Source organism: Suncus etruscus, chromosome 7 (genome assembly GCF_024139225.1).
Source record: "Suncus etruscus isolate mSunEtr1 chromosome 7, mSunEtr1.pri.cur, whole genome shotgun sequence".
Lineage (NCBI taxonomy): Eukaryota > Metazoa > Chordata > Mammalia > Eulipotyphla > Soricidae > Suncus > Suncus etruscus.
The window spans coordinates 49583970-49610318 of NC_064854.1; the positions used below are offsets into that span (position 1 = coordinate 49583970).

General features: G+C 35.7%; 1 protein-coding gene across 1 annotated transcript in view; it reads left to right on the forward strand.

Moving 5' to 3' along the window:
* The window catches only part of WDR64 (WD repeat domain 64), a 148389-nt gene that overhangs the window by 66926 nt on the left and 55114 nt on the right, over nt 1–26349 (forward strand). Inside the window, 7 exon segments of the mRNA XM_049777562.1 lie at nt 2486–2653; nt 7408–7538; nt 8680–8781; nt 10754–10823; nt 11418–11454; nt 12675–12811; nt 20786–20891. Of these exon segments, the coding sequence (XP_049633519.1) occupies nt 2486–2653; nt 7408–7538; nt 8680–8781; nt 10754–10823; nt 11418–11454; nt 12675–12811; nt 20786–20891 (751 nt within the window).

The window sequence follows — 26349 nt, forward strand, 5'->3', positions numbered from 1 at the left end:
ACCTCAAAGGAAATAGCGCCCAGTATACTAGAGCCCCCCCCCTCACTGAGTGGGAGAAACTATTCACCCAATACCCATCAGACAAGGGGCTAATCTCCAAAATATACAAGGCACTGACAGAAATTTACAAGAAAAAACATCTAATCCCATCAAAAAATGGGGAGAAGAAATGGACAGACACTTTGACAAAGAAGAAATACAAATGGCCAAAAGACACATGAAAAATGCTCCACATCTCTAATCATCAAATCAAAACAACTATGAGGTACCACCTCACAACCCAGAGATTGGCACACATCACAAAGAATGAGAACAAGCAGTGTTGGCGGAGATGTGGAGAGAAAGGAACTCTTTATCACTGCTGGTGGGAATTCTGTCTAGTTCAACCTTTATGGAAAGAGATATGGAGATTCCTCCAAAAACTGGAAATCGAACTCCCATACGACCCAGCTATACCACTTCTAGGAATATACCCTAGGAACACAAAAATACAATACAAAAATCCCTCCCTTACACCTATATTCATTGCAGCACTATTTATCATAGCAAGATTCTGGAAACAGCCAAGATACCCTTCAACAGATGAATGGCTAAAGAAACTGTGGTACATATGGTACACAATGAAATATTATGCAGCTGTCAGGAGAGATGAAGTCATGAAATTTTCCTATACATGGATGTACACGGAATCTATTATGCTGAGTGAAAAAAGTCAGAGAGAGAAAGATGCAAAATGATCTCACTCATCTATGGGTTTTAAGAAAAATGAAAGACATTCTTGCAATAATAACTTTCAGACACAAAAGAGAAAAGAGCTGGAAGTTCCAGCTCACCTCATGAAGCTCACCACAAACAGGAATGAGTTTAGTTAGAGAAATCACTACGTTTTGAACTATCCTAATAATGAGAATGTATGAGGGAAATAGAAAGCCTGTCTAGAGTACATGTGGGGGTTGGGTGGGGAGGAGAGAGATTTGGGACATTGGTGATGGGGATGTTGCACTGGTGATGGGTGGTGTTCTTTACATGACTGAAACCCAAACACAATCATGTATGTAACAAAGTTGTTTAAATAAAAAAATATGTAAGTGAGCAGACAACAGGAGGCCTTTGAGGTAAATATAACAAAAACATCATTAGGTCATAGAGAGAGAAAGAAAATCCTATGAAAAAGCAACAGTCAAATACATTATTGCTGAGAAATTTCCAGAGCTGAATACTTGTACCTACATTCTGGACACTGAAGAATATCAGATAAAAGAGAGCCTAATAAAAGACATCATTTTGCATGGGAAGATATTTTGGGAAGGTCCAGTTTTCAGCTATTGTATATATTTGAGTATAAGCCTACCCAAGTATAAGTCGCTGACCCCCTTAATTTTACCCTAAAAACTGGGAAAACTTAATGACTCTAGTATAAGGCAAGGTGGAAAATGCAGCAGTCACTGGTAAATTTCAAAAATAAAAATATATATTCAAAACAATTACAGTAATTGAGGAATCAGAGGCTGGAGAGATAGCACGGCAATAGTGCATGCCTTGCATGCTGCCAGTCCGGGAGGGACCCAGTTTGATTTTTAGCATCCCACATGGTCCCCCAGACTGCCAGGGGGTAATTTCTGTTTCAGAGACAGGTGTAACCCCTGAGCATTATTGGGTGTGGCCCCCAAACCAACCAATTAATCAATAACGTTTTTTTTAAAAAGCCTATAAAAATAATTGAGGAATCAGGTTAAATGTTTTTCGATATTTATTGTTAAAGAAAAACTGTAAACTAGCAACAATAACTTTAAAACTTTAAAGTGCAGAAAACCATAGTTAACAGGTAATCAAGCTAAATCACAAAGGTTATAATCCTTCAAAACTGGATTCCTCCTCCTCCTCATTTGTATGTCCAAACAGAGCTTCAGCTGCATTTGGTGTGAAGTATCAGCATAGACATTGTCATCATCACTGAGTTTGCAGATATCATCATCACTACTGTGGGTCTCATACAAAGCGCAGAATATTGTGGGTTAAATAGTTCAGTGGCATCCAGTTCAGTTCAGCTCAGCCAGGTCTTGTGGACTGAACTGAAGCACTGCCCCCTCCAGCAGCAGGCAGCAGAAGACGACTGGAGACTACGTCTCAGCTTATACTAGAGTATATACGGTATATATCACTTGCAGGATATGGGCAGTGGAGTGATAGCACAGTGGTTAACTCACTTACCTTGCTTGTGACAACTCCCACAACTCCAATATGGACGCCCTAAGCAGCACCAGGAGTGATTCCTGAGTGCTGATCCAGGAACACTGCTGGCTATTTTCCTCTCAAAGATAAAAAGTCTTTGCGCCTTAACTTTCTAGATTAAGAGCATTGACTTAACTTCCAAGATTTCATTTTAGATTATGCTCTTTGTACATCACTACATGTTCTATTTTTCTTTATATCACTTAAACAGCTAAAAATGAAATAATTAAAAATTTCTGGATTTCTATTAAAGGGTAAAGAAGAAGAGATTTATCTTGTGGTGATATGGGAGCTGCCTGATGTCATGCCTATCCTGCTACATGAAAATCATACTATACAAATGAAGACACATGCTAAGGACAAGAACACAAATATTGCCTTTCCTGGTGTTGAGTTGATACTTGAGAAAAGTTTTTCTAATGTAAATTGTTTTTTAAAAATTTTAATGGGAAATTATAAGCATATACAAAATTAGAAAAAAACAAATGAACTTCTATGTACTATCAATCAGTTAAAAATTATGTGTGGCAGCATTATATGCCTAAAAAAGGACTTCACATCAGCGCTGTCTGTCTGCTTTAGATTCTTAGAATTGTTAGTTAGGAATGGTTAGAAAATCTCTTTTCTTGTCCTAGTGCTTTTCTTTCACTCAGGGTCTCCTAACCTGGGTGCAAAATTTGGACATAAAGAGGACCCTGCTATCAGTCTGTCTTTCTAACCTGGGTGCAAAATTTGGACATAAAGAGGACCCTGCTATCAGTCTGTCTTTCTCAGTTTTTTGGGTCTATGTGGCTCAGAAAAGCCCAGCTGGAGTGACTGAAAGCCTCCCACCCCTTTGTCCAGCTGTTTTTCTTTTCCTCAGGGCACATTCATTTGGGTGCAAAACTTGCACTTCTGAGTCACAAAGAGAACCCCAATGATGCTCTGTTTGTCTGCCTCAGTTTCTTGGGACCGACCATCACATTATAAGATTTAATTGTGTTTTCTAGCATCAGATAACAAAATTCCTTTCCTTTTCACAATTTTATACTCATAATTTATTACCTTGTTTATATGATAACATCACAATTATTTTTGTGCCATTTTATTGTGTTAAAATCTAAATTTCAAGTATACTGAAGGAAGCTAATTTGGTTACTCACAACACTTAGAAAAGAATTATATCTTGACATGTACTTATTTATAAATTTTAAAAATTATAAAGACACAGTCTTTAAACAAATGTTGCTTGCTTCTGGTACATAGAGGGCATTACAAGTAGTATAAAAAAAAAACGTTTTCTAACAGATCAAGGTTTGTAGCTTTTTCTTTCCCAGAATTTTATTATGATAATTTAAAAACATAGAACCATTGAACTATATAGTACTATACCAAAACAGATAATAGAGTAGATAAGGCATTTTTCTTGCACATCATGGTTCAAATCACGTTTTCTAACAGATCAAGGACCATATATGGTCTCCTGATCCCTGCCAGAAATAATCCCTGAGTACAGAGCCAGGAGTAAAGCATGAACATCACCCAGTGTGGCCCTAAAACAAGAGATAAAAGAAGTGTTATACATTATACCATGAATACTCTGATATTACTTATATTTACATCACAGTTTGAAATATTTGCTCCATTACATGTATATATGTTTATTTATCTGTCCTCTGCTTACACTTCAATGCAACTTATTTTAAAATGTTTTTCAAAGTAATTCAAAGGTATCAATACCCGAAACCCTTAAATATTTCAGTGTATGCATTCTTAGAGATCATTTGTTTACATATTTTTGTGAAAATTATATACAAATATATAGTTTGTTATTCAATATGTTTAAAGACAAAACATTATAATCTAAGCCTTTTATCAAGCCAAGAACATTACTATCTTCCCTGAAAACTCACTGCCCAGTTAATACTTGCTTTTCACCTATAGAAAAGCACATGTCTAATTTTTCATCATAAATTCACTTACTCACTTTCATAATGTCACTGAATGAAATAATATACTTGTATAAGTTTAGTATATTTTTGAAACTTGCCTCTCTCATAAATTATTATAAATCAGCTCACTCTATGTATCAGTAATATCCCCCCTTTTCCCCACCGCCTTTTCTTTTCTTTTTCAGTTCTGGGCCATACCCTGCAGCTCTCAGGGATTACTCCTATTTCTGTGATCAGATATCACTCTGTGCTCAGGGATCATTCTGTTCAGAGAACACACCTGGCTGTGCTTGGGGACCATATACAGTGTCATGGATTAAACCAGAGTTGACCACATATAATCAAGCACCTAACCTTACCCTGTAAGATATTCCCTTTTGAAAAAAAAAAAAAAACTTGAGAAAGGTTTTTCTACTACTAACTGGAGCTTGAATGCATTTAAAACATATTTGAAATAATATATAATTTTCAAACTAAAAAACAAAGGCAGAAGTCTCTTATAAATATTTGATTGATTGATTGGTTTTTGATTTGAGGGACACATCCAGTGGTGCTGAGGCCTTAGTCCTGACTCTTCTCAGAGCTGATTTTGGGCTCTCTAGTAAGAGACCACTCCTGAAGGGCTCAATACTCCATACCGGGTTCTGGGAATCAAATCTGCATTCAAGAACTTACCCACCTGTGCTATGCTTAATCTAGTTCTATCTCTCTGACCACAAAACCCTTTCACTTTGAAACATTAAAATTATTCAATAAATGGAAAATTTGCAAAAGTGACTAGGAAATAGGGACCGAAGAGATAGCATGGAGGTAGGGCATTTGCCTTGCAAGCAGAAGGATGATGGTTCAAATCCCAGCATCCCATATGGTCCCCCGAGCCTGCCAGGAGCTACTTCTGAGAGCAGAGCCAGGAGTAACCCCTGAGTGCTGTTGGGTGTGACCCAAAAACCAATAAAAGAAACAAAAAACAAAAAAATGACTAGGAAACAATATTGGGCTGCACACAGAAACTGATTTTCTCTAATATTTACTTAAACATGTTTTAATGTGTTTATTGAGCACCAGCTAAGTATCATGTACCTCTAGGAATAAATAGATTAATGAGGTGTATAATACCTACACTGAAAAACTGAAGGGAGTGTACATTAGAGAACTTAGAGAGCTAGACCAGAGGAAGTTCATAAACATGATAAATGCTAGATTACATCTAATTTTTTTCTTTAGCTTGACTTGAAAATAGGGAGTTTCGGGGCCGGAGAGATAGCATGAAGGTAAGGTGTTTGCCTTTCATGCAGGAGGTCATCTGTTCGAATCCCGGCGTCCCATATGGTCCCCCGTGCCTTCCAGGAGCAATTTCTGAGCATGGAGCCAGGAATAATCCATAAGCACTGCCAGGTGTGACCCAAAAACCACAAGAAAGAAGAAAGAAAGAAAGAAAGAAAGAAGAAAGAAAGAAAGAAAGAAAGAAAGAAAGAGAAGAAAGAAAGAAAGAAAGAAAGAAAGAAAGAAAGAAAGAAAGAAAAAGAAAGAAAGAAAGAAAGAAAGAAAAGAAAGAAAGAAAGAAAGAAGAAAGAAGAAAGAAAGAAAGAAAGAAAGAAAGAAAGAAAGAAAGAAAGAAGAAAGAAAGAAAGAAAGAAGAAAGAAAGAAAGAAAGAAAGAAAGAAAGAAAGAAAGAAAAGAAAGAAGAAAGAAAGAAAGAAAGAAAGAAAGAAAGAAAGAAAGAAAGAAAGAAGAAAGAAAGAAAGAAAGAAAGAAAGAAAGAAAGAAAGAAAGAAAGAAAGAAAGAAAGAAAAGAAAAGAAAATAGGGAGTCTCTAGGGGGAATTAGGAAAACAATGTGAATACTAAGTGAAATAGGAAAGAACATAGATTGAAAGAGGGTATTTCATTATACCAAAATAAGACTAGGAGTGGTAAAAAGGATCTAGATAATTTATTTAGTGTTAAAGACCTTGAGTATTTTATAAAAATTAAAAATATTCCTCAGGAAAATAGTTCAAAATACTGGAGTATATTCTTTAAGTGTTCTAGCAGGACTCCAAGTTTGATCCCTAACAATATACAATTCCTAGAGCACTGCAGAGATTGAGCCCTGCATAGAGAGGAGTAGGTTCTGAGCTCAACAGGTGTGGCTAAATTCTGCCCCTACAATACTATTCCAAGAACTCTTTGAAAGCCTTTAAATTATAAATGTCATAATTTCATTTATAATATGGGTAGCAACTTGGATGCTATTTGGATTTTCAGTTTAAATGGAACAACTCCTACAGAGATAATTAAGGAAATAGGTTTTTATTTTAGCTGCCTGAATGCTATAAGGCCATTACAGTAAGAGTGTTGGGAAGAGGAAATATCAAAAAACTACCTATGTGGTAAAAGTTGAGTATTTGTTAATAAATTAGTGAGGTCATGTAATTGGTAGAAAAGGGTATGAAAGAAAAGATAGAACTTTCCAAGTTTCGAGACTTTCCAAGTCTTTAATTTGAAACATGGATTGGAGCATAATTTACCCAATCAGATAAATAAAGTGAAGAAACATGTATAAAGTAAGTGATGAAGAGATAGTAGAGCAGGTAAGGTGTTTGCTTTGCATGCTGCTGTCCCAGGTTCAATCCCTGGCACCATATATGGTTGTCCAATCCCTTCAGGAGTTATCCCTATTTATTTAGTGCACATACAGCAAATAGGGTGCTTGCATTGCGCATAGCTGACCCAGGTTCAATCCCTGGCACCACGTACCATCCTCTAAGCATCATCAAAAGTGATTTCTAGCTCAGAGGCAGGAGTAAGTCCTGAGCAAAGCTAGTTGTGGACCAAAATCAAATCAAAAAAGTTTAGTGAAAATTGGGGGAAAATTATAAAATAGTAAAGAGGAAATTAAAACTGAGTTAAAGAAATGTCAGTAAATAAAAATAGTTAATATGCCATGATTTTACAAGACATTTTAAGGAAAAAGAAGGATAGGAAGAAACTATAATGGCAAGAAAGGAGTTAAGGCTGAGGAAGGTTATGTTTTGTTAATTCTATTAAATAACTTTAATATCAAAAGATAATATATGATTGTACAAATTTTGTTTTTGTTTACAAATTAATATATAATTAATGCATAAATCATGATATATTATTTGTATATATTACATATTTATGTTAAGAGCAAAATAACAATATTACTAACAATGGTTTTACTGTGGGCAGATATTGTATTCATATTGGTTGATGTGTTGTCTGTTTTCTTCATTCTTCAGAATATTACTAATGATATGGAAGTGAACTGCATAGATTTATTACAAGTCGAAGGATATAACTTAATAGTAACTGGCACTTTAAATGGAGTTATTATCTTATGGAATTTTGTAACAAATACTGTCAAAGAAGTGTAAGTTGTCTTTTCCTTAAACAATATAAAAGTTTTATTAAAAATAACTAAAATAGAGTCAAAATATTGCATTTGTCTTATAAAATATTAAATATTTATATACTATATATAATGTGTAATAATATAATAATATTATATAAAATTAGGGACTGGAGTGGTGGCAAAAATAGTAGGGCATTTGCCTTGCACACGCTAACCTAGAACGGACAGCAGTTTAATCCCCTAGAATCCCATATGGTTCCTCCAAGCCAGGAGCGATTTCTGAGTGCATAGCTAGAAGTAACCCCTGAGAGTCACTGGGTGTACCTCCCAAAAAAGCAAAAAAATTAATTTATAATCTAAGGGGTATTTTGTAAAAGATATAATTTATACCTTTGTGCTAATATATAAGATATAATTTAATGTGCTAAATTATATCTTCTACAAAATACTTCAGAAATTATAAATTTATTTCATATAATATTCTTATAGGACAGAGGCAATATTTATGACTCATTACTTAGTCATTTAGGTACAAATTTAAAGTCTCCATGACCAAGACAGCTTTAATATTTATGGTGGAGTTCAAGCAGCAAGATTATTAATCACTTAAATAGCTGCTTTATCTTCACTCAATTATTTATTCCTTCAGGGTAGTAGCCATGTTTAATCCAATTAATTATTTTACTTATTCAAGAAGTAGCATTCTTAAATAGAACCCATAAATTTGGATGTTTTTAAATAGTTTTTAAATTCATAATTTTATGGGAGGTTTCCATGGGTTCATTATGGCTAATGATACTTTGAGGAGAACGTGACAGATATCGAGCCAGGTTTGACTGCATGTAAGATACTCTTTAACCCCTATCTCTCTGACTCCTTAAATTCTTGAAACTGTATAAAATATTCTGTAGGCTATGTAAGCACAATCTCTGACATATTAGTAAGAAAAGTATACCAATTACTTAAAAAACCCAAATCATTTTATTCTACGAAGTTTTACCAAAAAAAGCATGGTCAAACTTTGCAAACTTTGTATTCTAATTCAGTGATAGCAATACTTCAAGAACTTATTAACTCTTTATGCTATTATAGATTAATTATATACAAATCAAATACAAAATGTGTTTATTTTTATGACATAAATGTATATTATTTCTAGGTATAGACCTGAAGATAGCTTCATCTTGAACCCTGACTTGGATCCCAAATGCTTTAGAATTAATGACATACTGTTCTTGTTTCGTAGTCCTGAATGTGCAAGGTAGTTATTAATAACTTTATAATTACTGAAACAACTACATATGACCCAGCAATATTGAAAATAACTTATAGGTGCAAAAACATAATGCACAAAAGACGGCTTCACTTCTTTTTTTATTGTTGCGCATTCACTATAGCCAGAATTTGGAAACAACCCAAGTGTCCAACCTATATAGTACATCTACCTATAAAATACTATGTAGCTGTTAAAAAAAATAGAAGTCATAAATTTCTCCTAGACATGGATACATATGTAGAGTATTGTACTAGGCAAGATAAATCAGAGGGAGAGGGATAGACATAGAACAATCACACTGATTTGTGAGATAGGAAAAAATAGTATGGTAATAGTAACCAACAGTAATAGAGACAAAGACCAGAAAAACTGGTCCACGATAGAAGCTTGCCACAAAGAACAGAGAAGTGCAATTAGGATAGAAAAGAGACCACTATGACAATAATAATTGAAAATGATCACGTTGGACAAAACATTCATGCTGAAAGCAGGTAAATAGTGTGCATGATACCCATTTAGGAACAATGCAAACCAGAGCATCTAAAAGAAAACTAAGGAAAAGAGAAAATGAGAGAAATTTCTACCATAGACGCAGACAGGGGGAGGGGAGAGTGAGGGCATTTTCAGAGCTGCATAGTATTCCTGTGTGTGTGTGTGTGTGTGTGTGTGTGTGTGTGTGTGTGCAAAAGCTTCCCTATCCACTCATAATAAGTTATCATTGCTTGGATATTGGAAATAAAAGATATGTCCTATTTCCACTAAGACTAAACATTCTCAGAGACAAAGACACAAAAATGGTAAAGGAGTCTTATGACAATGGGGTACTTAAAAAACTTTGTTATTATAAAAAATTCTGCAATGAACATAGGTGTGCATATATCCTTTTGAATTAATGTTTTCTTTTTATTAATATCTTTATTTAAACACCTTTATTACAAATTTGATTGTAGGTGGGTTTCAGTCATGTAAAGAACACCCCCCTTCACTGGTGCATCATTCCCACCACCAATGTCCCAAATCTCCCCTCTCCCCTCCCCTCCACCTGTACTCTATATAGGCTTTCCACTTTCCTCATTCAAACACATTGTTATAATAATTCTCAGTGTAGTTATTTCTCTAACTGATATTTTTGTCTTTTGAATATAAAAGCCAAGCACTGGTATTGCTAGATTTTATGGGAGTTCTATTCCTATTTTTGAGATATCTACATAATACTTCCCAAAGAGGCTGGAAAAATATGCCATTCCCACCAACAGCACATTTTGGATAAGGGATCCTTTTTTTGTTTTGTTTTGTTTTGTTTTTGTTTTTGTTTTTGGATCACACCCATCAGCGCTCAGGAGTTACTCCTGGCTCTATGCTCAGAAATCACTCCCTGGCAGGCTCAGGGGACCATATGGGATGCTGGGATTCGAACCACTGACCTTCTGCATGCAAGGCAAATGCCTTACCTCCATGCTATCTCTCTGGCACCCGGATAAGGGTTCCTTTTAAACAATATAAACTCCTCCAAACAGACTATTCCAGACTTTTTGTATTTACCTAATCATGGACACTTTTGATATACACAGCGGCCATCTCTCTGTCTTCTTTGGGAAAGAATCTGTTCATCTCTCCCCATTTGTGGATGGGGTTGTTGAATATTTTATTATTCAGTTTTGTGAGTGCTTTGCAGATCCTGGATATTAGCTCTTATCTGACATACTGTGTTAAAATTTTTCTTCTATTCAGAAGGGTATCTTTTTATTATAGCTTGAATGTCTTGCTATGTAGAAGTTTTTTAATTTGATATAGAGGGCATGATTTATGTTATAACATAAGTCATCAAGTAAAATCAACTAAATAAAAGCATTCTTCTTGAGTACATTATCACCCTTTGAATATAAAGATAACCATAATACATTATTTTTATGTTTAATATATTAACTTTTTCTCCATGGGTTTTCTTTCTTCTTAGGAGAATAAGTCAGGAATCTGTAGGCTCTTCATCCCAATATGAGTCAAGCAAAGGTCCACAAAGCAGCAAGGTAAGAACAAAAATGGAAGTTTGCTGAGAACAAACTTTAAAAGCTGCAAGTCAGTTGTGTACTTGAATCCAATTTCTCCATTTGTTAACTGATTAACTTTAGACATGCTACTTAATCTCCGAGTTTCTGTTTTAATGTTAGCAAAAGAAAAAATAAGAAACCTAATAGTTGTTAATAGAATCAGAAAAAATACATAATAAGAATGTTGCATGCATTAAATTATTCTTAATAGTCTATGCCTCAAACACTGAAAAATATATTAGACAAATGACATCAAAATAAAAATCTCTTGGGTACATTTGGGAGGGCACACCTGGTGACACTCAGGGGTTACTTCGGGCTATGCACTCAGAAATTGCTCCTGGCTTGGGGGACCACATGGGACACTGGGGATCGAAATGAGGTTCATCCTGGGTTAGCTGCAAATGCCCTACCACTGCACTATTGCTCCAGTCCATTTTTCATCAAACTAAAATATAAGTAAAGATATATGCTTAAAATTTTAAATTTAACCCTGATAAAATATGCTCATCCAATATATCTCATTTTCTTACAATGTCACAGAAAAGTTTTCTCTTTTCCCTCCTAATTCAGGGAAGCAAACAGAGCATACATGAAAATGAGGCTAAAGGTGAGTGTGAAATTATCTCTACTTTCTAATAAAATGTTTTAGATGTTAAATGGACATATTATGGGGACCATTTTACAATGTATATAAATATAGAATTATGATATAATATATATGAAACTAGAATAATGCATTCAATTATATTTGTTTAAATAATTTATTTGCAATTTATATGACAAATATTCAATAAATACAAAAGTAATATAAGTGTACAGGTATACACATTCTTTTTATGATTATGTTGAGGCCCTATGAGACTCAGTGTTCTTGAGACAAATTTTTATTATGATTATGCCTATTAAAATATTAATTTTAGAAGACAGAGAGGAAATAAACACTTACCTTGCATACAGTTCTGGTAGTTCTTACTGTGGTTTGAATCCAGCACCACATAAGTTCTTGTGCACAAAGCTAGAAAAAGTCCCACAGGGTAAGTGGTAGACATATTTGCACAAAAAAAATTAGACAATATAAAATATTCATATTTTAATAAGTAAAATATTACTCAGTTGCTTAATCTCCAGCCTATTTTCTCAAATGTATTCTAGATCTATAGGCAATTAATATTTGTATAAAATTTGCATACCAAAGGTACTATACTTCTAGTTTTAAGGTAAGGTTATAAGGTACAGTTTTAGTAATAAGACCAAAAATAAACTCTTTAAGTTCTAGTAATACAAAAAAATGTTTGTCAAAGATTTTTGTTATTGTTGTTTTGGAGTTTTTTGGACCTAAAAACTATAATGAAGAAGTGGAGAGTTAGAAGAGTGCATGTTCCCCACCAGGGTTTGCTACCTAGTACCTAAATACCCTAGGATCCTGAGCCAGCCAGGTATTTCTGAGGAGAGAGGGTCAGAAGTAAGCTCTACATACCTCCTGGCCCAAAAACAAAGTGTGGGGGAAAGCCATATTGTTTGGGGCCAGAGACAGCCAAGTGCTACAAGACACTCGTTGATTCCCAGCACCACATGATCTCTCAGAGAACTTCCAGTTGTGGGGCCTAAATTTCTTTTGCGCTTAAGCACACTGTCAGAACATAGAGAATTTGCTAACAACACATTACAGATAATCTTCCAAAGTCTAGTGCTACAGAGTATGACTTCTATGAAAAAAAGATTGCATTGTGTTTTTATATTTTCCTATTTACTTCTCCTTTGTATTATATAAAATGTGTCATTTTAAGTATTACCAGAACCATCATAAATCACTGATTTTTTTCATAGATGAACATAAATCTTCCATGATGGGAGATCAACAGCTAATATATGATAACACTCCTGGAGTCATCAATTTAGATACTCGGCCACCTCTTCTCATCACTGCACATGAGGATGGGCACCTTCGCTTATGGACCATGGAGGTGAGAAAACCACCATTTACCTGAAATTATAAAAAATGGGAACTATTATAAATTTTAATAAAACAGCCTTCTAATTTTCTAGATAGCTGCCAATTTTAGCATTTTTTTTTTTTTTTTTTTGGTTTTTGGGCCACACCCGGTGACGCTCAGGGGTTACTCCTGGCTATGCGCTCAGAAGTCGCTCCTGGCTTGGGGGACCATATGGGACACCGGGGGATCGAACCGCGGTCCGTCCTAGGTTAGCGCAAGGCAAGGCAGGCACCTTACCTCTAGCGCCACCGCCCGGCCCCCAATTTTAGCATTTTTAACCATTTGATTTTGAAACTTGCTTCCTAATAAAGCTACTCAAATACAATAGGTTACTTTTAAAAGAGATAAAAGTCATTGGAATTTCTGTTACTCTTTCAAATATTTTTGCATTAAATTGAGTCTGAATATATCCTACTATTTTGTATGATTAAGTATTATGATACATAAATGAGATATAATAGAAAAATATAAGCACTGTAATGTTAAGTATGCATAAAATTTTAGTTGTACAAAAAATTAAGAAATTATTATATGTATTGAGTGTTCATAAATATTTTAAATGCAAAAATAACTAAGTAATTGAGGGTAGGTATATTTTAAATAGAATACAAAATTTTGGAAGATAATACTAATAATGATGACAATGAAATTCGTTTTTGTGGGGCTGAGGGGCCAACTGAAAGTACTAAGGGCTTATTTCTTGTTATGATCCAAAAATTACTTCTAGAAGTGCTTGCAAGACCAAATGAGATGCCAAAGATTGAACCTGGGTGTGCAAGGCAAGTGCTCTGCTTGTTGTGGTCCAGGTCAATAAAATTCCTAGAGTTAAGGAAGCCATCAAAGTAGCTGTACTCAGATAACAGCCATAATTTTGGAGGTAGACAGTTCAACAACAAAGAATAGCATTATGGTGTAATTAACTAAGCTGACAATGTTCTCTAACAATTAATGTATGATAATGCTCCTGGAGGCATCAAATTAGGTACTTGGCCAAGGGACATATGACTGAAACTGTGTATTTGGCCAAGTTCAAATTCCCTGGCCTCCAGAAGATCCACATCTCTAAGAATTAAACCTTTACCAGGAACAATGGGGATAAATTTGAATACATAGTTGCCTAAGAGTAACTCATTCCATATGTCTGTGAAGTCAAATACACCCCAAATCTTCTACCTCTGGAAAAATGGCACTCCTGAGAGTTTACATTGCACTCCTGAGAATTTAGGAGCAACCCCAGCCCCACAGTCTTTGATCCCCACTTTAGTCCCCAGCATCCCATTCCATCCCCAACAAAAAATCCTGCTTCTTAACCAAAGAAAACAAAAACAAAAAAGATTAGGACTATGGTTTGAAATTCATTAATATGGTTCAAGTTCATCAATAAATTCACATTGCTTAAAATTATGTTGATATTTAAACAATGTTTTGTGATGTATATATAAAAGGGTAAGACAAAAAGGAAAAAATATGTTTCAGTAAACCTCAGAAAAGTTGCAACAGCTATAACTATTTTCTCTAATAGAGAAGTAAAAATACTTCCCACATTTGAATTACATAAAGCTCTAGAAAATCTGCTGCCTAAAACCTCTTGTAATCTCAAACCTGAAGACCTGAAAAAATTTATCCTGTTTTTAACCAGTGTATTCCACCCACTAGGCCAGAGATTGCCCACATCTTTTGTCCATATATACTGTAAACTTGGATCGATTTTCAAGTATAGGAAATCTAAAATTGCACTATTAATAGCCACAAAAATTCAAAGAACAAAGACCAAACTAAGGATCTCAGCTGCAGTCATAGATCAGGAGAGAAACCTATGCTCAGACCACCAACAGTGCTTAAGCCTGGTCAATGTGGAACTAAAATCAACCCTCACTGCACTAAAATAAAAAACTAACCACTAGATTAAAATTTCAAACAACTCAAAGAAAAACTTTTTAAGAGAATGAAAGGTTCCATGTAAATAAAATTAAAGGAGCTGAAGAATGCAGTGGCAACACATAGAAGCAGAATCTAACAGGAGTAAAACTGTATAAACAAATTTGAAGACAAAATACAAGTCAGCATTTATAAGTTTAAAAAGATAAAAGAAACAAAAAATAAAGAAAGGTAAGAGCAAGTAAGAAGGAATCGAAGGACATTGGTGGCATTAAATGTGCACTGGTAATGGGTGTTGGATATTGTATGACTAAAATTTAATCACAAAACTTTGTAGCTGTTAATATCATGGTTATTTAATTAAAGAATTTATTTATTTTAAAAATAAAAGAAAATTTAAGCTACTTAAGCAAAATGACTGAGATGTTTTACTAGCGTTAGTAGGGCCATTGTCTGTTATTATGGATTATTATGGATTGTGGAATGCCTATGAAGAAAAATATTGCAGCAGCAAAGTGCAAATGCCTTAGCTCCTCTAAGAATATGCATGACATTCTTCAAAGATGTGGGTCAAACACTCCTAAAATTCATTTGGGACAATAAACACCAATGAATAATTAAAGCAATGCTTTGGAAAAAGAAGATGGGAGGCATCACTTTCCCTAATTTTAAATTGTACTACAAAGCAATAGTCATTAAAACAGCATAGTATTAGAATAAAGACAGACCCTCAGATCAGTAGAATAGACTTGAGTATTCAGAGAATGTTCCCCAGACATACAATCAATTAATCTTTGATAAAGGAGCAGTAAATGCAAAATGGAGCAAGGAAAGCCTTTTTACAACAAGTGGTTCTGGGACAACTGGTTGTCTGCATGCAAAAAAGTGAATTTGGACCTCCATCTAACTCCCTGCATAAAGGTCATATCCAAATAGATTAAAACCTTGATATCAGAACTGGAACCATAAGCTATATAGAAGGGCCAGCGAGGTGGCGCTAGAGGTAAGGTGTCTGCCTTGCAAGCGCTAGCCAAGGAAGGACCGCGGTTCGATCCCCCCGCGTCCTATATGGTCCCCCCAAGCCAGGGGCAATTTCTAGGCGCTTAGCCAGGAGTAATCCCTGAGCATCAAATGGGTGTGTCCCGAAAACAAACAAACAAACCAAAAAGCTATATAGAAGAACATGTAGGCAAAACACTCCATGACATTGAGATTAAAGTCACCTTCAAGTAGGAAACAGCACTGTCCAAACAAGTAAAGAGTCAAAAAAACGTACACCGCCCTTCACAATGCAACCTTCCTACCACCAATGTCCTTAATGGAAGGATATTTCACCTGAGACGTCTGAAGAGGTTCTTTGAAAGGGCTTACTAACAGGTAATAAGCATTCTACCTCTATTTTTGGAATTGTAAGAACTATTATTTCAGCATCAAAACCTAACAAATAAACGTCCTGAGCCTTGCTTTGATAAAAGCAGTGATCAACTCTTAGTAGGGAACAAATGTTCAAGATTTTTTGTTCTGAAAATAAACCCATACTAATGGCCCTGACAACTGAATATAGTTCCTGTTGGAAATAGAGGAATCACAAAAATTAAGACTCACATATATCTCTAAATGTGAATCTTGAAAGATCAGACTTTTGTAGCCAGTCCATGAAGAAATCCATTCCCTTTTGGGCTTTTTGAGTTAAACACCTGGGGCTATTAAATCTGGATTTCCTTCTAGAGTACTATATAAATGCTAGCTTTAGAGTTTGGAATTCTAAGTGAGGATGAGATTTAAATTATATCCCCTAAAGTTTTTTTAAAAGCATTGAGAGTTCTTAGATTTTTCTGAAAAATAGATATTTTCTGGGGGCTCCAAAAAGTTGCCCAAGTATTGAAATGGGGAAAGGTTGAATTTTTCTTGTGGTTACTTTTAAACCAGTGACTGGCAAGCAAGTGATGACATATTCATACAAACGTTGTAATTTTCTGTTTGTAGTGCAGGCCAGAAGAATATAACCCATATAATAAATAATATAAACATGGGGAAACATTTTGTGAGCAGAATGTAAGACCACATCAGCAAAATATTGACACATTATGGTTGAGTTTGCCCTACCCTGAGGTAAACCAGTCCATTGAAATCTCTATATGGAGCTCTATTGTTGAGAGAAGAAACTAAAAAAAGTAAAATGCCTTCTGTCTTTGGGGTGGATTGTGAAATGCTATAAAAATCAGTCTTCTAAGTCAATTACTATCAAAGGACATTCTTTCAGAATTCTTACCAGTGAGGCTGTAATGTTCCCTTGGGAACCATGCTTATGTTGACAGCTCATAAATCAGGTAATAATTGCCAGCTACCTGTCTTTTAAATAACAAAAACAGGAGAAATCCAGTCATAAAATTATATATCTATGTGTCCCAATTTTAACTGTTCCTCAACCAAAAATTTTAGCACCTCTGTTTTTATATTGTTCATGGGCCACTGAGGTGCCCGGCTTGGAACATTTGGTTTCCATTCCGTTGGAATATGTGGTAGGTGCTATACATCAGTGCTCCCAATAAAAAGGTGAAACCTCTGAGCTGCTGGCTAGAAAAGGTTGGGCAAGAAGGGGAAATGTCTGAGCTGATGATTTGGAAGGTGGTTGGGCAAGAGATATAGTTCTCCTCTTTCTATTGTCTGTATTTTGTGCCTCCAGAGGTTCAAAGAAATTGAAGCTGCATATGGTAATAAAGCAACTTATTGGCCGTCAGGACCTGTGTATTTCAAAATTTTTGTGCTTTATTGAACAGAGAATGAAGACAAAAACCAACTATTCCCTCCAAGCCATAATGTGTGTCTTGCAAGGCCAAAATATGAGGCCAGTGCTGTAAAGATATCACAGATAGCTCTGTGCCTGAGTCAAACATGCCTTCAAATTTCTTGCTTTGAATTTCAAGCTTGATCCACATCAGAATTTAAGGGCAATTTTAAAGAAATCTTTAAACTTAGCAGTAAGTTTTTCTTTAAGCTTAAGTTCTTTAAGCTTAGAAGTAAAGAATATTAAAGGGTTAACAGAGGCATTGAGGTTTATACTTCCAAAACCTCCAACTGAAGTGGTCTGAGCAGCCAGGCATAAAATAAGGAAGTAATAAAATTTAATCTATACTTTTACCTTTTTTGTTTTGTTTTTTTGTTTTGTTTTGTTTTGTTTGGGCCACACCTGTTTGATGCTCGGGGGTTACTCCTGGCTAAGCACTAAGAAATTGTCCCCTGGCTTGGGGGGACCATATGGGATGCCGGGGGATCAAACTGTGGTCCTTCGTTGGGTAGCGCTTGCAAGGCAGACACCTTACCTCTAGCGCCACCTCGCCAGCCCCTAATTTTACCTTTTTTTTTAAAGATCCAAAATGTGCATGGAAATAAGAATAATTATTTCTCCAGTATGATCAGAATTTATAAACTAATCTAAATCTAAAAACTGAAATACCTTTAATAGTCAGACTGCTTTTTCCCATTATCAAGCCCACATATTCTGAAGAAATCAGCCCTTAATACCAGATCTTACCTTGTAAGGGCACTGGACTACTATTATTGTCTTTTTTCCAAGATATGATATATCTAATACAGAGATTCCTGAAGTATCAGGCTGTAATGAGTCTATGGCTTGCAGTTCAATAAGTCTGGTCTAGAAGCTGAATTGTTGATGAAAAGGTTCCCTGCTTTTTTGGGGATTCTGGGATGGGTCACAGACCAAGTTTCCTGAGACTGGATGTTTAGGTCTCAAGGAAAGCTGCTCTGGGAGGAATCCTGAAGTTTTTATGCAAATGTCCCAGTTTGCCAGTTAAAGCATTTAACCTGAACTTGTGGGACTTGGATAGGACCTTTTCTCCCCATTACTCAAGACATGGTAAGAAGATGAGAAACCGTCTCTGGCCCAGTAGAATACTTTGCCACACCTTGGACAAAGTCCAGGTTGTCTCCTTGGACAAGGATAATTGTAGGGTCCTCCATATCCTCTAGAAGAGATAGATCAATATTTTCTGGTTCTCTGGAGTTTGCATCTGTACAGAATAGGTAGCCAAAGCAATCTCTCTAGCATTTATACTGTCCCTAAATCCAAATGATTCGATGTTCTACAAACCTGTAGAAATTTCAAAACATTTATCTTTCTAATGGGATGTAAACTAGCCTAACAATCTTTATTGGCATTTTTAAAAGCTAACCTTTTTGTCAGGAGTTGCTGTATTTCCTTGCTTTTAACATGTCTCTTGATAGCATTTGTCACTTTCCCCAGAAATTCTACATATTCTTCAGCAGCAGCCTGAAAGATTTTTGTAAAACTGACCTCAACTCTGCATTTACATCACCTTTCTCTCAAACAAAATGTAATCTCCCTAACCAGTCCCAAAATAGCACAGGGTAATATTGCTTGTGGACATTCAAGAAAGCTCCTTCCTCTATCAAAATTTCCTAAGACAAATGAACTCCTGCAACAATTCTTCCAGAATGACTTAGGTTATTAAGCTTGGTTTTCACTCCATTAAAAAACCACATGTTCCATTGCATCAGTTTTGAAGAACTCAGCAACAATTTGCAACAATATTAAAGTCCTGAGGGGTCCAACACCCACTTGCACTCCAGGTAATAAGAAATTCAACACAAAACGGAGAAAGCAGACCATACTGCAAGCAAGCCTTTTTAAATAGATCAAGAGAGTCCATATTTATAGGTTGTTCTCCTCATGGGAGAAAACCTGTTCTGGATCTGCACTTGTTCTGCACTAGAGTTGCAGAAGAGAGGGAGTGTGGGGTAATCTTACAGACTTGCTTTCCAATACAACATCTGAGGAGTCTATGGCTGCCTCATTTTTAGAATTTGTTTATTTGGTATATTAATCTTAGCAGCTGGAAACTGCTCTGGCCTAGTGTCAGTGGAGGGTGGACAGTTACTGGCTTTGGGGCTTTTGCCTTGAGCATGGGTAGCTACTAGGAATGCACTTTTATTTTCCGAAGTTGGGGGCATTTCAGAAAGCTTGGCCTGTGCATCCTGCATTTCATGGTACATAAATTATGATACTTTTTAGGATCAATATCTGAATGACCAATATCTAATTTACACTTCAGTATATTTTATATTGATTGTTGGGATAAAGAATGTAGCTATATATGTGTAGAAAGTCCATTGTCCATTGTCAGTTTCTCTGACCCAAGGTCTTCATTAGGAAGAAAGGACCACCCCTATAGGTGGAGAAAAGGTAGGAGTAGTGGACCAATCCAGAGGTACTTCTAGTCCATGAGTGATAAGCACAAGCAAAGAAGAAATCTCCAGACAAAATGGGGAGAAGAAATGAACAGGTACTTCTCTGAAGAGCAACAGATGTAAAATATACACATAAAATGTTCATCATTACTTATTACTAAAGAAATCCAAATCAAGACTAACAAAATACTTTCTTGACAGAATGAGTTGGAGAAGGAGTGAGATATGGGTTGAACTCTGAGAACATTGATGAAGGGAGGTTGACACTGGTAGTAAGACTGATGCTGAAACATTGTATGTCAAAACTTAACTATGGGGGCCTGAGAGATAGTATGGAGGTAGGGCATTTGCCTTGCATGCAGAAGGATGGTGGTTCAAATCCCAGCATCCCATATGGTCCCCTGAGCCGGCCAGGAGTAACCCCTGAGCACTGCCAGATGTGACCCAAAAACAAAAACAAAACAAAACAAAAAAACCAAACAAACAAAAAAGTCCCAAAAACTTAATAAAACTTAATAAAAAAACTATGAATAACTTTGTAAATCAATGCTTTAAATAAAAACCATTCATTTAATTAAAAAAGAAAGTTGTTAAGATGGTCTATTGGAAGAGGATGAGAGTAGAGGAAGAACTTTGGTATATTTGGATATTTGGTATATTTGTAGAGGAAAGGTGACACTGGTGGTGGGATTGGTGTCAAAAATCAAATATGAATAAATATACTAATTGTGTTGTTTTAATAGAAATTTTAAAAATCTGTTGAAATATAGTCTTATCTTTTACCAATATTCAAAGCCAGATATTTTATGAAATTATATTTTACCATATTTTATTCAGGGAAAATTACTGAAAAATTCGCTACCTTTCACAAAGCATTCTGCCATATCTCTGACATGTCTATGTATTGATTCATGTGCTAAGATACTACTGACTGGAAATATGGGTAAGTTACTACTATTATGTATAGAAAAATACATTAAGAATAAATTAAGAGGGGCCAGAGAGATAGCATGGATGTAAGACATTTGCCTTTCATGCAGAAGGTCATCAGTTCGAATTCCGGTGTCCCATATGGTCCCCCGTGCCTGCCAGGAGCAATTTCTGAGCAAGGAGCCAGGAGTATCCCCTGAGCACTGCCGGGTGTGACCCAAAAACCACAAAAAAAAAAAAGAATAAATTAAGAATATATTTTAAAATTCACACATATACCAATGGATTTAGGCAAATGCCTGGCATTTACTGAGACAAAAGATAGAGATAATCAAGTAAGAATCATAGAGTATGATATACATATATATATGATACATAAAGAAAACTAATGAATGTCAGAAGAAAAACATCAATTTCTAGTTTTAGTAATACAAGCAAAAGTATTTTTATTTCTTCATATTTTACCTTTGCATATAAATAAGCCAATTGTTTTCACGAAAAAAGAATATTAAGGTTTTTATTTTTAACCTTAAACTGGTTCATCCATTTTTTTATTTAGTTTTCGATTACTAATGGGCATAGAGGTCATTATTTAGGAGAAAAAAATTGGTTCTAAAAGGGGTCTTATATTTATTGCTATATCTAATGTAATTATTCTTATTTATTCTTTTCAAATAATGTTGCTAAATAGTGGTTTATTAACCCTTATTTTCTAAATATACAGTATTTTCAGATTTATTTTAATGTCTACCATGTTTTGAAAGAACATGTATGGGATTTCTATCGTTAGCCATTACTATCTTTTTTGGGGGGGGTTGGGTTTTGGGGTTTTTGGGCCACATCCGGCAGTGCTCAGGGGTTACTCCTGGCTGTCTGCTCAGAAATAGCTCCTAGCAGGCTCGGGGGACCATATGGGACACAGGGATTCAAACCAACCACCTTTGGTCCTGAATCGGCTACTTGCAAGACAAACGCCAGTGTGCTATCTCTCCGGACCCTCATTACTATCTTAAGAGGGCTCTTTCCATGCCTATTTTGTTAAGTGTTTCACTCATGAATGAGTTTTTGATCTTGTCAAAAGCTATCTCTGCAATTGATATTATGATTTTTATCTTTTTATTTTTTAATATTGAGTATTGCTAATTTATTTGCATATACTGACCCTACTTGCATCTCTAGGATGAATCCCACTAAACCATAGTGCATGACTTCTTTATATTTGCTAAGATTTTGTTAAGGATTTTTTCATCAAATTTTATTGAAAAGATTAGTCTAAAATTTTCCTTTTTTAGAAGTATCTCTGTCTATTTTGGTTATCAGTATGTTAGCTTCATAGATAAGAAGGGTATTTCTTTTTCTTCAATGTTTTTAAGTAGCATTAGCAGTAAATTTTCTCTGAAGAGTTGATGACATTCTCCAGTAAACCTCTTTTGACCAGGACTTTTGTTCACAAGGAGATACTTATTGGGGGGGGGGGGCGGGAGAAATACACATGAACTGTACTCAGGATTTACTCTTCTTTAGTGCTCAGGCATAATTCCTGGCAGGACTCAGAGTATCATATGTAGTGCAAGGAATTAAGATCAGTTGGGACAGGTGCAAGACAAGTGCCTGCCCACTGTACTATCACTTTGGCTAGAGTGATTCTTTTTTTTGTTTTTGTTTTTGAGGCACATCTGGTGGTGATCAAGAGTGACTCCTGGATCTGCACTCAGGAATAACTCCTGGGTAGACTTGGGGACCAGATGGGGTGCTGGGAATAAAACCCTAGTCAAATGTGTGCAAAGCAAATGTTCTGCATGCTGTACTACAGCTTTGGTCAGCCCAGGATATTCTTAATTACTATTTCAACTTCCTTGTTTCTTATTGGCCTGTTCTACTTTCTCTTGATTTAGTTTTGGGCGTTTATACATTTCTATGAATGTGTGTACTTTTTTTTACACTTTATCTTAACAAAGTAGTTTTTTTTTTATAATAAGCTCTTATGATGTCTTGAATTTCTGAGAGTTTTGCTGCAATTTCTTCCTCTTTGTTTCTGATAAAATTTATTTGAGTACTGTTTTGCCTGTGAGTCTAGCCAAAGGTTTCTCTCTTATTTATTCTTTCAAGTAAACTCATGATTTATATTTGTATTGTTTTTGGTTTATATGTAATTTACTTCTGTTCTGGTTAGGACACACTCATGGAGGTGAGGATTAGAAACTTATATCAGGTAATGCAACTTCCTGGTCTAGGAACTAGGGTCATATAAATAGTGATTTTAGGAAGGTTTCCACATTGTAAGCACAAGCTTGTCCATCAGCCGCCTGGCTGGGGCAAAGTTAATGTTTCTTTTGATTGGCATTGACATAATGAACTATTTTGATTTACTTATTTTCAATATATGTCTTTATATTTAAAGTATATTTCTTGTATGACAGTTTTTGGTTGTTGGTTTTTATTTTGTTTTGTTTAGATTTTTGGTTTTAGGCCACACTTGTTTGTGCTCAAGGATTTCTAGGAATTGTTCATTGGTGGGGTAATGGAGCAGCTTGCCTATTTTCAGAAATTACTCCTGGATTTATGCTCAAAGATTACTCATGGTGGGGTTTAGAGGATTATATAGGATATCAGAGTCAGCTGCCTGCAAGGCAAGAACCTTGTCCTATACTATTTCTCTAGCAACCTACAATACAACTTTAAAATCTAATTTGATAATATATATTTCTTAACTTATATAAAGCCTAAAAATATTTGAAGTAATTATTTTGTAAATTAATTGATATCAGCTGGATTTCTTATTATTTTCAGTTTGTTATACCTCTTTATTTCTAATTTTCTCTCCCATACTTTTTTTATCTTTAGTGGTTTTAAGTGAAACTTTTATTCAATTACATTTCTATTACTAGGTTATACATACAATTTTTAAATTTATTGTGGTTTCATCAGAGTGTATAATATATATTTGTGACTTTGTCTTAGCCATTTACAAAGAATCTATTATAACTTTAAAAACTGAACACTGAATGTCTCCAAACAAGTGGTTGCTGCCTGACCATTGGCTGTAGGTTTGAGACCAACCCCATGCAGAAGTGTCTGCAAAACTATGTTTCAGAGATGAGATGGCTATGCCCAAGGAGAGTGGAGTCTGATTACCATTAAATGCCATTACAAGCAGCTGCAGCCTTACCATCAGCTGTGGCTTTTTGAGACCAACCCCACTCAGAAGAGTCTATGGAAGCTACATGATCAAAGATTTTAGGGCCAACCCTGTTTAGAAGAGTCTGGCAATAAGCCAACTGATTTGGGAGCGTTAGTTGGCATCAACACCCATGGAGGGAGTAGCCAGAGAATCCAGGCAACACTGACCTCACTCTGTTGGTAGTGTAATATCTCTTAGTCAAAAGAATCCTAGCACAACATACAGAAAATATCACACTATAAGAACAACAATGGGGCAAAAATCAGGCAAAAACCATGCATAGAGAATGAAAGATGGCAGCTCTGATGACCTGAAAAATGCCAACCAGCCTGTTTGTTACCCTTGTAACAAACCCTTTGTACCCTTGTTTGTTACCTTTGGCACATACTTTAGCCTCTCAGATAAGGAGTTTTGAAAAGAAATAATGAAGGATCTCATAGAAGTCAAAGAAAGCATGGATGGAGCTGAACAGTCCACAAATAAGAATCAAAAGGATATGAAAATAGAAATAAGAAAACACCAAACTAAAATAACAGGTCTGAAATATTCAGTGGGCAAAATGAAAATCTCATTGGAAAGCCTATCCAACAGAGTAACAGCAGCTGAGGACTGAATTAGTGAACTAAAGATGAGGTGTATAACAACTCCATAAAACAAAAAAGAATAGAAAATAAACCTTCAATGATCAAACAATGGAAAAACTCTGCAAATAATGTGAGCAGACAAAAATAGAAGTCTTTGATAATCTGAACAGAAACAACATCAGAGTCATTGGAGTCCCAGAACCCCAGGAAGAAAATCACCAGGAAGAATCCACAGTCAAGGACATCATTGCAGAGAAATTCCCAGGGCTAAAAACTGCATTCAGTCAAATTCTGCATGCCCAAAAAGTACCAGCTAAAAGAAACATGAAGCAAAGCAGCCCAAGACACATCCTAGACACAATGATGAGTCAAACAGATAGGAATACAATACTGAAAACAGCAAGATCCAAAAGGAAAATTACATTCAAAGGAGCATCTTTAAGATTTACAGCAGACTTGTCACAAGAAACCCTCAAGGCCAGAAGGTAGTGGTGATATAGTGACAAAATTCAATGAAATAAATGCTTCACCTATAATAGTGCACCCAGCCAGAATCACTTTCATGTTTGAAGGAAGTATACATAGCTTCATGGGTAAACCAGAGCTCAGAAACTTTACAATCTCAAAACAGGCCTTAAGGGGCCGGGCGGTGGCGCTAAAGGTAAGGTGCCTGCCTTGCCTGCGCTAACCTTGGACGGACCGCGGTTCGATCCCCCGGTGTCCCATATGGTCCCCCAAGCCAGGAGCAACTTCTGAGCACATAGCCAGGAGTAACCCCTGAGCGTTACTGGGTGTGGCCCAAAAACCAAAAAAAAAAAAAAAACAGGCCTTAAAATAAAAAGTAAAATGCCTAATTTAAAACAAGACATACCAAAAGATACAACAAACTTCTAGAAAAAGTTGACACTAAATCCTATAAAAATTATCTCATTATCAATGGACTAAATATACCAGTTAAGAGACACAGAGTGTATGGGGCCGGGAAGGTTGCGCTAGAGGTAACGTGTCTGCCTTGCAAGCGCTAGCACAGGACGGACAGCGGTTCGATCCCCCGGCGTCCCATATGGTCCCCCCAAGCCAGGGGCAATTTCTGAGCGCATAGCCAGGAGTAACCCCTGAGCATCAAACGGGTGTGGCCCAAAAACCAAAAAAAAAAAAAAAAAGAGAGACACAGAGTGGCAAAATAGATCAAAAAGCTAAATCCAACATTATTCTGCCTACAAGAAGCACATCTGAATAGTTAGAATAAACATAGACTCAAAATTATAGATTGGAAGACAATCGTGCAAGCAAACAACATTTTTAAAAAGCTGGAATGGCCATATTAATATCAGATAACACAAACTTTAGATTTAAAAATGTTATAATGATTGGGGGGAAATGTTATAATGGAAAAAGATGGACACTTTATAATAATAAATGATATGTACAAAAAGAAATAATGGATATGTACAGTAAGAAATCGCACTTTTAACACATACACCATCCAGTGATAGGGACCACAGCAAAAATACTTGTTAAAATTAATGAAAAATCTAAAAGAAGGGTATATGATAGCATATGCAAAAATAAGTAGGGGAGACCCACGATAGCTGGCCGCTCGTCACCCCTTGACCAGTCAACCAGGAATTGAAAACCAAACAAGAAATAGTATGCTCCCTGAAAGAAGAAGAAATGGAGAAAGTGTCCTAGTAGATAATATGTAG